At 39.6% G+C, this 14,532-nt stretch overlaps 1 protein-coding gene across 5 annotated transcripts in view; it reads right to left on the bottom strand.

Annotated features, from left to right (window-relative positions):
- Window positions 1-257: 257 nt before the first annotated feature.
- kiaa0319l (KIAA0319-like ortholog) overlaps window positions 258-14,532 on the bottom strand; it is a 25,630-nt gene continuing 11,355 nt past the window's right edge. For 4 of the 5 annotated variants that reach the window (XM_031295849.2, XM_035991561.1, XM_035991560.1 and 1 more), the window contains 18 exons: window positions 13,768-13,866; window positions 13,101-13,198; window positions 12,793-12,880; window positions 10,564-10,656; window positions 10,267-10,399; window positions 9,820-9,925; window positions 9,511-9,633; window positions 9,289-9,412; window positions 7,975-8,107; window positions 7,577-7,725; window positions 7,302-7,453; window positions 6,961-7,099; window positions 6,291-6,450; window positions 5,880-6,022; window positions 4,064-4,186; window positions 3,779-3,869; window positions 3,530-3,621; window positions 2,216-3,185 (listed from right to left, as the gene is read on the bottom strand). In XM_031295849.2, the coding sequence (XP_031151709.1) occupies window positions 2,989-3,185; window positions 3,530-3,621; window positions 3,779-3,869; window positions 4,064-4,186; window positions 5,880-6,022; window positions 6,291-6,450; window positions 6,961-7,099; window positions 7,302-7,453; window positions 7,577-7,725; window positions 7,975-8,107; window positions 9,289-9,412; window positions 9,511-9,633; window positions 9,820-9,925; window positions 10,267-10,399; window positions 10,564-10,656; window positions 12,793-12,880; window positions 13,101-13,198; window positions 13,768-13,866 (2,243 nt within the window). In that variant the 3' untranslated portion in view covers window positions 2,216-2,988. Of the gene's footprint in view, window positions 1,998-2,215; window positions 3,186-3,529; window positions 3,622-3,778; window positions 3,870-4,063; window positions 4,187-5,879; window positions 6,023-6,290; window positions 6,451-6,960; window positions 7,100-7,301; window positions 7,454-7,576; window positions 7,726-7,974; window positions 8,108-9,288; window positions 9,413-9,510; window positions 9,634-9,819; window positions 9,926-10,266; window positions 10,400-10,563; window positions 10,657-12,792; window positions 12,881-13,100; window positions 13,199-13,767; window positions 13,867-14,532 lie in introns of those variants that run through there. The other variant, XR_004895027.1, reaches the window with a different exon arrangement.

Below are 14,532 nucleotides of genomic sequence, written 5' to 3'. Positions count from 1 at the left end.
CTTGTGTTGCACACTGTATTGTATGTACTTATGTCTTGTGTCTGTCCATGTACGTATTGTATTATATGTATTTTTATGTGGCAGCTTTTTGTCCAAGACAAATCTCCCGTGGGACAAACAAACAAATCTTGAATCTTAAAATGGAAAATAAGAAAAAATGGGGAAAACCATTTGTGGTGAACTACAGGATAGAAGTGAATACTCTTTAAACAGAGGCTTTCATCAGATAAATGGCAAGAAAAAAGCACACATCTGTCTGAAAACTCAGGAACAAACTGAAACATTTATTTTAATTTACAGACAATCCATCAGGTCAGGTCACACAGAAGGAAAGAAGTGGGTAATCCTTTACTAAAATGTTATCTTAAACATCTTAAATTAAACTCCCTTCATTTAAAAGTTTCTCCGTTAGCCTTCACAGTGGACTCTGTCAGAGTCGAGGTCAATTTCCTTTCTTCTATAAATCTCAAGTGACTGGAAAATGTATTACGTGTAACAAGAAAGCTGAATTTTGTATTGTCAAATAGGTGTAGAATTATCCTTGAAATGAGAGTGAATCAATGTAAAATCTTGGCAATTACTCCGAAAGCCATTACCTATGATGTGCAAAAAAACATGGTAAGAATATGTCATTATTTTCAAATGACATTTCACAGAGTTGGCACTTAGGTGCACTTTGATTTTAGTTCACCTCACACAAGATGGCAAAAGAAGAATAGATAAATTCAGCAAATCTGAATGAAATCCATTTTTTAAATATCTCCGCCCTGGCCTGATGTGCACCAGGTGCTTTAAGACCAAACTAGTGCAGCAGAAGTCACATTAGCATGAGCTGTACAAAATAGACATTTCTTTTGCAATTTTTTTTAAATGATTGCTTATTTCACACAGAGAACAAGTTGAAGTGAATCGATGGCATACCCCTTTTAACATTCAACAGAAAGAAAAAAAAGAGTGACTCAATATGCAATATGAACTTAAAGGCCAGTTTCACATGCGTGGTAAAAGTCATTTGGTTAAAGTTTTCACTCCGTGCAGAAACAGCCATCACTACCACTGATTCACAGAAGAAATAGATGGAAAGATCTTCTGTGTTCTTACGGCCTTCCTTTTTGTCCTGTTCCTGTTGTATTTATGGCAAAACATCCCTTTAGATTAACCTCCTTCTCTTATCTTATTTGTGGGAAGACATTTGTTTTTAACAGTTTCAGGTCATTCTTGACACAACTTACTTTCGTCCCTAACGGAAGTTCAGTGATGCCTGTTATAATGTCTAATTTTGTCATGCAGATTTCCTTGGGTTTCTTGAGTAATTTTAATAATCCCTAAATTGAACTAATTGCATATTTGTCAAAAGGAAAGCTGGGATAAATATGCTCACCCTAATAGGGGCCAAACAGATTATAATTGCTTCCTAAAACTGCACAGAAACTGCAAAATTAACTCAAAGGATTAAAAAAGTGTCCCAATTTGCCACACATTTAACTTACACCATCCTTTTCATTTCAGGCCTACAGGTATGTTACAATTACTGAGGTGCTTCTGGACATGAGCTGCATTCACATTTGCTATATCCTTTCCTTTCATTTTTAAAGTCAAAGAAATTAAAAACTGTATACATTTTGAATGCAGTCAAGTCCGTTTTTTTTATGGCTGAACCATTCCAACTTTAACCTTTAAAGATCTCCCTTTTCAACCAACAAGAGACTAAATGAAACCAAAGCTGACAGACATGAAATCAAAGTGCATCGACATCTACCGGTAATCACAGCCTGAAGGTTGTTTGTATTAAAAAAAAAAAAAAAAAGTGTATATATACACTAAAAACCTAAGTGGTCTTCATGGTTCAAGCTGACTTTAAGTTAATGAATATTGAGGTGAGGGAGGAAGCGGCCCCATTTTTTGTGTTGTCAACTTCTCTTCGTTATTGTCTCCGTCAACCAAACTCATTAACGTTGTGTATTCCACTGTGTCCCAGCGACTTCTTCCAGAGAAACCTTTAGAATAAAAGCATGGTGTTTCTTTTTAAAAAGATATTCTGCCTCTGATAACATTGTGACTCTTTCACAAGTTAATAACAGAAATAAAAACATACAAACGGCTCTGAGGAAACACAGCAGCCAAAAAAAAATCCAAACATACACCCTACATAGAAACATGCAGGCGATCATTCCAGTATCAAATTGTACCAGAACTCTTCATGCACATTGTTTTTATTTGGAGGAGAGTCCATTGCTGTTGTTAATTCTTGTTTTGGTTGTGTTTTTCTTTCCAACGAGTCACCATCTCAACTGTGGACTCACTAACAAAAATCTTCAGAGCAGAGTTAACCATTGGTTTTTACATGGCAGTTTGGTAGCATCAGGTCGACCTGGAACTGTGTGAATACGACGTCTTTGTGTGCGTACATGCGTGTCTACAATAGGCAAGGTGTGAGCATGTCAAGTGGCTGGTTTGTCATTGAGTTTTTTTATCCAGAAAGTCAAGTATTACTCAGGCTACTTCGTGTGCCAACAGTAAGAGGGGTAACAGTACATTCTTTATGTCTCTGTGTTAAATAATAGGGGTCTAATGTTATATTTTTACACCATTCAAAACACAGTGCTCACCCCTATTTCTCAGCGAAATGGTAGCTTGTTTTCCCTCCATAGTGGCTCAGTGTGGGAGCAGGGAAATGTCAGTACAGTGGTGTTTCTTTCTGTGACAGTGGGACAACATGTTTCCAGCATGTTTTTTCTCTCTTTCCCTTCGTTTAGTTTTCGGTGTTGAAGAACAACGAAAGAGAAACAGGAAGTGAGGAACAGAGAGGGTGTGACAGCTGGAGGGGGTGTGTGTGTGTGTGTGTGTGTGTGTGTGTGTGTGTGTGTGTGTGTGTGTGTGTGTGTGTGTGTGTGTGTGTGTGTGTGTGTGTGTGTGTGTGTGTGTGTGTGTGTGTGTGTGTGTGTGTGTGTGTGTGAGGGCAGCAGTGAGCTCCCCCCTCCTCTCTTGCTATAGCAGCTCTTCTCTTTGCTTTCTGCCCCTTCCCGGCCCCTGCCCGTTCCTTAGGGAGCCATTCTGGGGCCGCAGGAGATGCCCGCGCTCCTGCTCTGTCCACGGGACCCCGCCCTGCCCTTCATCACTGTCCAGGTCAGAGTCCGAGTGCATGAGGGCTGAGGAGGTAGGAGCGGGCACCGGCTTAATGCGGGCTGGTAGGAGCAGGAGAACAGAAAAAAAACGGTAGGATGTTAAAATGATGCTGTGTCAAACCTGAACCAAGCAGAATTATTTATTTAGTCCTTTATTTAAACAGTTTCATTTTTATCTAAAATACTAAATACAGACCAGCTTTTAGCATCCTTTAAACGTAAAGCATCACTCAATGTCAGTATGAGCAGTAAACTGTGTGTGACTTACTGATCTGTATGATTTCTGTGAATTTCAGTTTACATTTTTAAGATTTCACCTGGGATTCACAGCTGCTAACATGCAACAGTGAACTACGGTGAACTACAATGGAGGTGGCAATGGTGTATATGTATGTGTGTCTTACCAGCTCTGGGTGGTTGTAGCTCCAGACTGTCTTGCTCATCAGCTTCTAGCATTTTATACCTGCTTTTGCTTCTACGCACTTTGCTCTTACGCCTTTCAGGAAATAAACAAAAAAACACCAAATATCATGAGTTGGTAGGTAAAGATGTGGGGAAGATACAGAAAGAATGAGCATTATGCATATACTGTATGTGCCCAAAGACATTAAGTAAAAATCATAATAATATTTGATCTAGAAAATTGTGCTCACCTTTTGCAGCAACACACCATTCCCCAGACAACTGTTGCTATAGCAACCACAATCATAAATGACGCTATAGTCACATAGAGTACGCTCCACTCTGAAAACAAAATATTTGTTAGACACAAAGAAAAGAATGTTATTACTTTGTAATAAAATACATAGGACATGAAAATGTGAGAAGATTAAAGCCATATGAGGTCTTTTGTGGTGTTTGAAAAAAAAAGAAATTGCCACATTACATTTGATGCACTAATCAACTAAGATATTCAATTAAAATTCATCTTATCTCACCACAATTGCTCTCTGCATCTCCAAGCTGAGCTCTGATGAAGTTCTCCATCCAGAAAGGGTGGCAGACACAACGCCGTGTATAGGAGTCACAATCGCCATGACTGGAGCAGTTCAGCTGGCAGACTGAGGAAGGACAGCGGCAGAGTGTACAGTAGATGAAACCAGAGCTTTGAAGCAAATCTGCCCCCCTCTCTCTGAAACTCCCTCCCTAACCACATCAAACATGCCCCCACACTAGCCGCTTTCCGACCGGAGGGATTTTTGCAGCTCCTAGAACATAAAATTCCTAGAACCCTTTTTTTCTCGTGTTCCGACTGGACCAATTTGGGGATTTTTAAGTCCCTCTGGCCGCAGCTCCTACTTCAGGGCAGGGTCTTTTCTCTTTTCCCTTTTCAGCATATGAACCTAGGTCAATGAGGGTCGGGTTTCCGGTACAGACAGACCAACAACGGGACAATTTTAACAATCTTCGCCATCTTATTCATCACTAAATTCACTTCTGACAACGTTTTAGGCGAGACATGAACTGTTTAGATTTCCAATATAGGCAGTCTTGCGAAAATTGATGCAGAATTCACAATTTGCTTCAAAGTTTTTGTTGAGAGAGTTGAGAAGCTCCATGAAGTGAGGCGACAGCCAGCAGGCGACAGCCAGCAGGCGCCTTCCCCGGCCGCTAGCTCGTCGCTCGGCCAGTCATGCTCAGAGACCCAGAGGTAAGCTGGAGGTCTCTCAGACCGGTCTCGTAAATAAGAGGCTTTTATTTCGCCATAACGGTTCGTTTGTTTAAATATCACAACACATGTCCATCATAAGATTAACGGGAACCTGTGGTTAACTGTCTTTTCGGAGTTAAAAGCGTGCCCTGCGGATTTGACAAAACTTGCCGGCCGTCACACACACACGGTCACACACACGGTCACAGCGCAGCAGGCAGAGGCGGGGGAGAGAGAGATACCCGTTTCTCTTCGGGACACTTGTTTAAATTATAACAAATATGCTACATACATTAGATTTAGTATTTAGTTCATACTTTTTTTTGTTGATGTATTTGTTTTCTGATTTTAATGCTATAGACCGTTGCTGTGCTTACATCACTCCCTTACCCCTCCTATAGTCCCTATGGCCACTTGGCCAGTGCGAATGCAAATGGAAAAAACGGTTTTGGGGGAGAGTAGTTAGTAGATCTGCTTAGAAGTGGACTTTTCCTATAACTACGTTCCTGTAACTACTTGGTCGGAAAACGGCTACCGTCAGCATTCAAAAAGGCCCTCAAAACCCACCTCTTCACACCTGTCTTCCCTAGTTACCCACCCCACCCCATGTTTTTATCTATCTTGCAATCTTATTTTTATTGTCTTTATTAAAATGTGTACTGCTCGGTTTATTTGTATTCTACTATGTTAAGTGTCTTTGAGGACTTTGAAAAGTGCTATATAAATCCAATGTATTATTATGATTATTAAACAATGATTTTACAGAAAACAGACTGAGAGAACTAAGGAGCAACAACATACCACATGCATATAATAGAACATAAAGCTACAATTGGTGCATGCAAGTTTCACCACAGAGTCAAGAGACAAAGTGTCAAGACGGATAAGATAAAACTTGTAGCGACAGCTCAAAAATCTTAGTGATTTAACCTCTGAGCCTAACCCTATTCCCTGTCATTATCTGACCATTATCTTAGGTTAGAAAGGTCAAGAGGTCAAAGCAGCTCTGTTGCTGTGACCTGCCTGTAGCAAGTAAAAATAATGTGGCAAATAAAGTGTAGAAACAAATGTATGAGTACAAAATATATTTGTCAGGTACTTACTGACTGTATCCACTCGTCGGGCCTTGTAGATGAGAAAGTCATTTTTCTGTTTGCGCAGTTTGTTGCGTAGGCTAAGTGCAACGCTGCGGCCTGACAGAGGAGGGCGCCCTGGACCGCCTGACACCAGGAAGACCAAACGAGTACTGAGGAGGGAGGAAGAAGTTGCTTATTTACTTAGAAGAATGCTTACTTATATAGTCATAGTCACCATTTGAGCCAAATCAAAAAAACCTCATTCTACATGGTTATGTTTCATTACCAGGTTTACACTTGAAAAGTCAAGTTGGGGTTATAATAAAAGAATGTGATCTTGACGAAAATATGAGAAAACATTCAGACATACAATGTAAAAGTACAAATTCAAAGGATTTCAGACAATCAAAAGGTCAAAAAAGGTGCGGAACGACTCACCTGTGCTCATTAAACGCACTGATCTCTCGCACAATGATGTCGCTGTCGAGCACGCCCAGTAAAACCCCAACCTGGCGCAGCAGCATGTCACGCTGACGATGGGAGACCTGGGATACAGAGACCTCCAGCACCAACTCCACCAGGTCACGCTTCCATACGTCTGATAAACAGAGAGTTTCAAAAAAGGTGAGAAAGGAGAATAAAGCACTGAAGAGACATAGACGGGGGCGGGGTGGGAGAGTAGAGAGGAGTAAGAGATGAGGTGTAATGGTAAAGAAAAAGTAACAAGAAGACAAACATGAGACAGAACCCATCTGACACTGCAATCTGGGAAAGAGGCGAGAGCACCAAGTGATAGATTAGTTTCTGGCTGTGTTTGTGTCTGTGCACCATATGCTGCACACTGACCTGTTCAACCTTGTGCTGTTGGTTGTTGAGTCTCTTGCTGTGTGGAAACTATTTGCATGCAAAGACTTGTGTGAAGGAAAAATTTAAATCCAATAACTCTCATGAGGTGTTACATGATACAAATGCAGTAATTTAACTTTTGATGTACCTACTTTTCCTGAAAATAGTCTTCAATGACCCTGACAAAATGTTCAGTATGTGGCATGGGGATAGAGCAAACACAATAATATAGAGAGAGTGATAAAGAGTCTGTTTAATTCACCTGGTTTGACCTCCACTGTGCCTCTGTCAGTGCTGGTCTGTCCCTTACTGTCAGTTACAGTCAGGATGAAGCCGTACTTCCCCTCCACCAGGTTTCCCAGAAACAGCACCGCCTGGTGGTCAGAGTTGTTCAGTACATCCTATTGGAACAAATAAAGTGTTAAAATCTTTTACAGTCTATGGTTAAAATCTTTATTAGGTTTTTGTTATTTTCTAATACAGTGGGTGTCTGATGTTGTTTACAATTTTTATAGTTTTATATTCTGTCCACCATAAATTATTATAAACTACATCAGAGCATACAACAATCATTTGTATTATTCAGTCAAAGGCCAGTCTCACCCCAGCGGCAGGGCTGCTATCATCTCTCGTCCACAGGTAGCTGACTCCACCTTTGTCATCAGTGGAGTGTGATCCATCTAGCGTGCAGGTTCTGACAGGCAGAGTGATGGGTGGACTCGACACAACATGAGCCACAGGAGGCTGGTCCAGTTCTGGTGGAAAAACATGACACAAAATTTAGAATTTAACACAATGATGGGATTATAACATAAATAACACACACACACACACACACACACACACACACACACACACACACACACACACACACACACCTTCTCTGACGATGACCGTGACAGCGTCGCTACTCTGCAGCTTCCTATCATCAGTTACAGTCAGCGTAAACTCGTACGTGCCAACCTCAAGACCTGTCACCGTGGCAACGGCACCATCTGCATTTTCAATCTTTACACCATCAGGACCCCTGGTGGAGGGACAGACGGGCCGAAAGATACGTGTAAGATAATTTACTGTAGAGGGATAGATGAACCTTGATGACACTGAAAAATATGTTGCAACAGAGTTGGCTTTTAAACCAATTTATTTTGTACATTTGAATAAAACTGTATTATACTGTATTTGCAATGAAGCTTATATCTAACTATGTTTCAGTTATTGCATTACCTTGGAGCCTGCAGCCAATACATACTACCTGCACAGATGTCTGACTCACTTAGTTTGTTTCCAGTGGTAGGTGGCTATCTTCTGGTCATCACTGCTCTTACTGCCATCCAGAGTGGTTCGATCAACAGGCAGCGTCAGTTCTTTCTCCGGTCCTGCATCTGCTACTGGTGGCTTATTGTTTTCTGGAGGATGGAGAGTGAGAGTGACACAAGGGTGAATAAACTAAAAATACATCTCAATTTTACAACCTACATGAAAATAAAGTGGGCTAATGGCTGTCAAAAGTGTCTGGTGTCGGGTCCTCTGAGCTTCAGTGAAAACCGCATGAAACATTTCATTCACAACCAATGCAAAGTAAAAAAGCACATCATCCTTCAACTATCATCAAAATGGAATCAATAGTGCAGCATTAAAGCCCTTTCAAACTATGAAATACTGCACTTAAATTGGGTCAATTTGCATCATTTCTCCAGCTTTTATCCAAATCAGAGTCTGAAAAATGAATGGTTTGACAGATGTACCAATATTTGACAGAATGAAACAGAAGGAAAGAACAAGTTCAGAAACCCCCCACTATAATATAAAAAGGACAACATGATATATAACGGTCAAAGTGAATTATCAAAGAACAGCAGTGCTGCTCTGAAATATCTCAAATTACAGACTCTGACTAACAACACACTGGCCTTATTTTCAGATATCATCACTCACTGGTACTCAAATGGTTGACATAGTCTGGTCTTCAGGTGGATTGTGTTCACATAGCAGCTCCTGTTCAAACTCTACCAGGCCATCATGCCAGTGCGTGTTTGCATTCTACAGTTTACACAAGGTGCTTATCAGGTTGAATGTGCATGTGCACCCACGTACACCTCCCATTAACTGAGTCAATATGCTATTAAAGGTTTAGCAATTAGAATTTCCTAAAAGCAGCTGAAGTAGTGACAACAGCTTCACACATATAGGCCAAGAATAAGTACAGCTACATTATGTACTGCTGCTCAGTATACTCTTCACACTGCATGTATATATTTCCATATATCCTGTGGAAGAGAGTGAGGGCAAACAAGACACAGGGAATATTGAATACATATTGAATACAGTGGAGGAGGACTTGAAATATCGAGATAAGGGTTTAATTCTAGTCTGTCGGCATAAGTGCACACAGCTGAACAAACAGGCTTAACAAACTCAAGTTAATGACTATCAAAAAAGCGAGAAAAGAATGACAGTTGTAAGGAACTGTAATGAATGCCCTCAGCAGCTGATTAACTAAATATTCCTCTCAACTTTTTTACTGAAGACGCGATTCAAAAGTGCTGAGGTGGCATAAACATAAGTTTTTTGCCCTCCAGCTGTTTACCTGGCTGCACAATGACAGTGACCTGGGCGGTTTCCTGTTGGCCAGCTGAGTCTGTCACAGTCAGCTGGAAGGTGTAGTCTCCCTCTTGCATAGCAGACAGCTGCAAGATCGGCGTCCGTACGCCCTAAAAATGAGCAAAAGGATGCCAATGTTAACCATGATTCTCTTAGCCAGGGAAAAATAAACTGAAACATGACAATGTATTATATGTATAGTCCTCACCTGCATCTCCACCACCTTGTCTTTGCTCTCAGGGCTGAGGGACCACTCATAGGACAGGGAATCATGGTCGTCGGTGCTTTGGTTGCCGTACAGAGTGATGGAGTTGCGTGGCAACTGGATGACCTGGATGAAGTTAGACAAAAGACCAGCTACTGGTTACCAGGAGTGCACTGGTTTGGTAAATAAAATAGCATTTAGATTTTTTTTTAAGTTTTAAAGTTTAAGTAAACTACCACACATTCAAACAATTACAAAGACTGTGGTTTGGTGCAATAAAGAACAGATAGAACGATAGAAAATCCTTCAGACCTGGTTAGGGCCGGCATTGGCCACAGGCCGATAGTCCTTGGCTTTGTTGACTGTGAGGGTGGCCTGTGTTGAGTTTGTGGCTCCATCTGAGTCTGTCACTGTCAAACTGAGAACGTTTTTTTTTTTTATCAGGTTAAATACATAATTTTGATGGCAAACTCAAGACCTTTCACCTCAGACCCCAAAAAACATGTTTGATTTACATGTAGTAAGAATTTTAGTAACTTTAAGCCCGCCATTCATCTGCTTTTACTGTTATACTTATGACAGACATAGGAGAAAACAGGCTTTAACAGGTTATTGTATTTTTATTTTGTTATTATTTCTATTTATTTCTCTTTGTAAATTCTTGATTAGGATGTTTGCAACATATTAATCTAAAAATACATATGAAACATTGGGACCTCTCAAAATTAAAACAATGTCATGGTTGTAGACCATCTTTACCTGAATGTATAGTTCCCAGGCACCAGGTTGGTGAGGGTGAGGACGGGGGTGTTGGCAGAGACCTTCTCCTCCCTCAGGGGACCTTTAACCTCTTCCCAGTGCCACGCCACCACCTTGTCATCATCTGTGCTCTCTGTAAGGAGGAGGAAAGAAGGAAGGAGGGGCACAGGGGAAAATGGACAATAAAATACATTTAAAAGCATGAGAGGAAAAGGTAACATATTTTATGTACAAGGTCTCTCTTTAGCTGATGTTGAATACGTTTGTGTATGTGCGTGCATCATGTGGGACACTCACGGCTGCCGTCTATGACTGTAGAGCTGGTTGGCAAGGAGATCTCTTGGAACTTTGGGGAAACTACGGCAACAGGATGCTTGTTTACCCGCGGCTCTATCAGGTGGAAAACAAGAAATTAGCTCACTTACTGGAGCTGTGCATCAGCTGGTTGTGACTGAGGCAGTATGCACAAGTCAGTGGCTACCTTGGCAAAAGTCACAAATACAACTGTGTGGCAGGAAAGCAGCTTCTCTTGCAGCAATAACATCCAAGTTTATTTAGTCAACATGAGGCAAAACTGTGGACTGATTCCTGAGCATTTCCTGATAAGATGAAAGTAGCTAAAGTCATCCCATTGTATAAATCTGGTGACTCACATATTTTCAATAACTATAGACCAATATCTCTGCTTTCACAATTCTCAAAAATACTTGAAAAACTATTTGTCAAAAGGCTAGATAACTTCATTGATAAAAACAATTTACTAATGGACAGTCAGTATGGATTCAGATCCGGTAGATCAACGTCTATGGCACTTATTGAGTTAGTTGAAAGATTAACAAATTGTATTGAAAATAAAAACTATGCAGTGGGGATTTTCATAAATCTGAAAAAAGCTTTTGATACTGTTGATCACACAATTCTGTTAAAAAAATTGGAAAGGTATGGCATAAGAGGTGTGGCCTTTAACTGGATAAAAACTATATTGAAAACAGGAGTCAGTTTGTTCAAATGGGTAATCACCGGTCAACGAGTCTTAATATTTCCTGTGGCGTTCCACAGGGGTCAGTTTTAGGCCCTAAACTGTTTATCCTTTACTTAAATGACATTTGTAAATCATCACATGTACTAAAATTTACTATTTTTGCAGACGACACAACTATTTTTGGTTGTGGGAATAACTTGCAGCAGACGCAGGAAATGGTCACTAATTAAAACTGAAATGAAATGAATAAATTAAAACTCTGGTTTGATTCAAATAAGTTATCTTTAAACTTGAACAAAACTAAATTCATGATATTCGGAAACCGCACTATAAATAGAGATGTTAAAATAGTAATTGATAATGAAACAATTGAAAGAGTCTATGAAAATAAATTTCTGGGTGTTGTTCTTGACCATAAACTCTGCTGGAAGCCACACATTAAATATCTGCATAAAGATGGCCAGGAGTATTGGTATATTGAGCAAAACTAGATACAAAAATACAATACATACTCTGTACTGCACACTTATTGCACCATATATGTTATATTGTGTGGAAGTTTGGAGAAATACTTACAAAAGCAACTTGAAAAAAATGTGCGCATTGCAAAAAAGAGCAATTAGGATAATAAATCACATCGGGTACTACGAGCATACCAATCTTCTGTTCTTTAATTCACAATTGCTGAAATTTATGGACATTGTTACATTCAAAACTGCACAATTGATGTTTAAAGTTAAAGAAAATAATTTACCATGTAACATACGTTCAATGTTTAATGAAAGAGATGGGGGATATCATCTAAGAGGTCATTGTATGTTCCAGCAACCTCTTGTGCGAACTACTGTTAAAAGCATGTGCGTTTCAGTTTGTGGGGTGACCTTATGGAATGGACTGAACAATGACATCAAACAGAGCCATAATATCATTCAGTTCAAAAATAGATTAAAGACATTATTAATTGATCAATACAGAAAAGACTAAACTAAAACATAGGATTGGAATTTGTAATTTAAAAAGGTATGTTGTATATTGTTGTATTGTTGTTAATTATTATTGTAAGACCGAAAGATTGTATGCTGTGTTTGCATATCTATTTACTTTGTATAATATGATTTTGTGAAATAAGGGGCAGGACCAAATAAGCTATTTGCTTCCGCCTGCTCCTTCTCAAACTAATCCCTTTTATATTTTTTATTTTGTTTTGTTTTTTGTTGTTAGATTCTGATTGTTTGTGTTTTATTTTATGTTTTTTTTTTATGTCTTGCAACATTGTTGATTGTTCGAGATAAATAAATAAATGAAATGAAATGAAATCATTTACATTATCTACATTGACGGTTAGGAAAGACGATACCATCAAACATTAGACATGACCTTCTAAAGACCTACTGCAGCAGAAGAGCCATTAGCTTAATTAGAATTAGCATGTGGAATATTACACGCCTGCAAATTTCCATTTCGAAAGGGTGCACATAAACCATCACCCCTGCAAAAAAAAAGATCACCACAACATGAATGAGATTTCACATGGTCATCCTCACCTGGTTTGACTGTGACATTGACGTAACCTTCTCCATGAGCCCCCTCCCCAAGCACCATCACCTCAAACTCATACAGGCCCACAGTCAGCTGAGAGAGAGAGAGAGAGAGAGAGAGAGAGAGAGAGAGAGAGAGAGAGAGAGAGAGAGAGAGAGAGCGCAAGTCAAGCAAGCAGAATGAGGAAATTATCTTTTTGAGACAATCTGTGTCCTTTAGACACTATTGGAATTGTCTGTTTATACATTCAATAGAGCTCCAGCTGCATGTTTTATTTTTAGCATAACATGAATATGAGGGCTGGGATCTGTACCTTGCTGAGTTTAAGTGTCGTGCTGTGCTGGCCTTCCATCTGCCCACTGTAATCTTTGGGATGAGTTATCAGACGCCAGTCAAATAAATAGGTTGTCTCTGTAAAGAAGTAGTTAAATTAAACAAACCTGCTCATGCATTCAATTCAAATCTATCAGATAAGGATCATTTCCAGATGAGAGATTTTGGGATCGTTAGAGCATGTTGAGGAGGGATCAAGAGATTAACAAAATTATGATGTGTATTCCCTCTTGGTAACTGTATAATCTTCTTCCAGTCTTGATTTGAAATTCTCTGGCAAGTATTCAGTGTGACGAACAGTAGGCTGATGGTGACTCAGGAATGCAACTGTCAAGCAGGTTGTGCTTCATTAGCCTATTACTGAACACCAAAAATACCACAACATGCTAAATGACAGTCTGCAATGAGAATACATTCAAGTAAAAATTACTTTTCCAGATATTTCCAGAAGGAAGGCTTTAATAACTCTGTACCATTTATACACTGAAAACGCATTAGAAACTCAACCTCCATGTGTAATAACAGTTGGCAACGTATTAATGACAATTCTGCAGAAAACTGCAGAAATGACATGATTTAATAACAGTGTGTAACATGTTTCCAGGTAATACATTTTAACAGTTTATCTAATATTTCCCTAGTTTTACCTGGTGGGGGCGGTGGGACCACGAAGGCGTTGAGCTCGACCTCGTTGCGGGGCAACGTGACCTCCACACTCACTCCTGCAGATACCACCAGCTCCCTCACTGCCGTGGAAAACAACAGAGGATCAGAGATGAGTCCAAAAGTACAGCATGGAAACCAAAAGACAGGAACTGGTCTGAGAGTGGAGTTTTCAACACATCTATTGGATGAATAAATTAAAAATGAATGTACAAGTGGGACAGAGACCACATTATTTTCCTGCGTTGCTCTTAGTTACCAAATTTACACAAATGCATTTGAATATCATATTCTATCTTGTTAGACAGGTAGGAGAAATTATTTAAAAAAGCAATTATGTGAACATGTATTTACAGCAAGATGTAATACTGTCCTTCAGCACATCCTTATGTGGTATATTAACAGTTCATTTAACTGTTGTGCATCTACAAAACAAAAAATTATGCAGCAAAGGTTGAAATATCCTAAACTGTAGTCCATAGTATGGATCAAGCTCCAAATAATCCTTGATCTGACATTTCGCATAATGCAACTCAATAGTTTCTATTCACTAGACCCTCCTTCGGTAAACACCAACAGTATGTCACCCATTCCACAGCCCAATTCGTAACACAGGCTTTCCTGTTAAAAATGCTCTAGTTTCCAAGCCCAAACTGATGAAATAAAAAAAATAACCCTAATGATATCATTAGGGTTATTTTCTCAGACTTGACAAAACTCACTTCAGAGCCACAGGAAATGTTATAAAA

Source organism: Sander lucioperca, chromosome 14 (assembly GCF_008315115.2).
Source record: "Sander lucioperca isolate FBNREF2018 chromosome 14, SLUC_FBN_1.2, whole genome shotgun sequence".
In the NCBI taxonomy this organism is placed as follows: Eukaryota; Metazoa; Chordata; class Actinopteri; order Perciformes; family Percidae; genus Sander; species Sander lucioperca.
The sequence above is the reverse complement of the archived record's forward strand: the minus strand, read 5'-3'. Positions and strand labels throughout refer to the sequence as shown.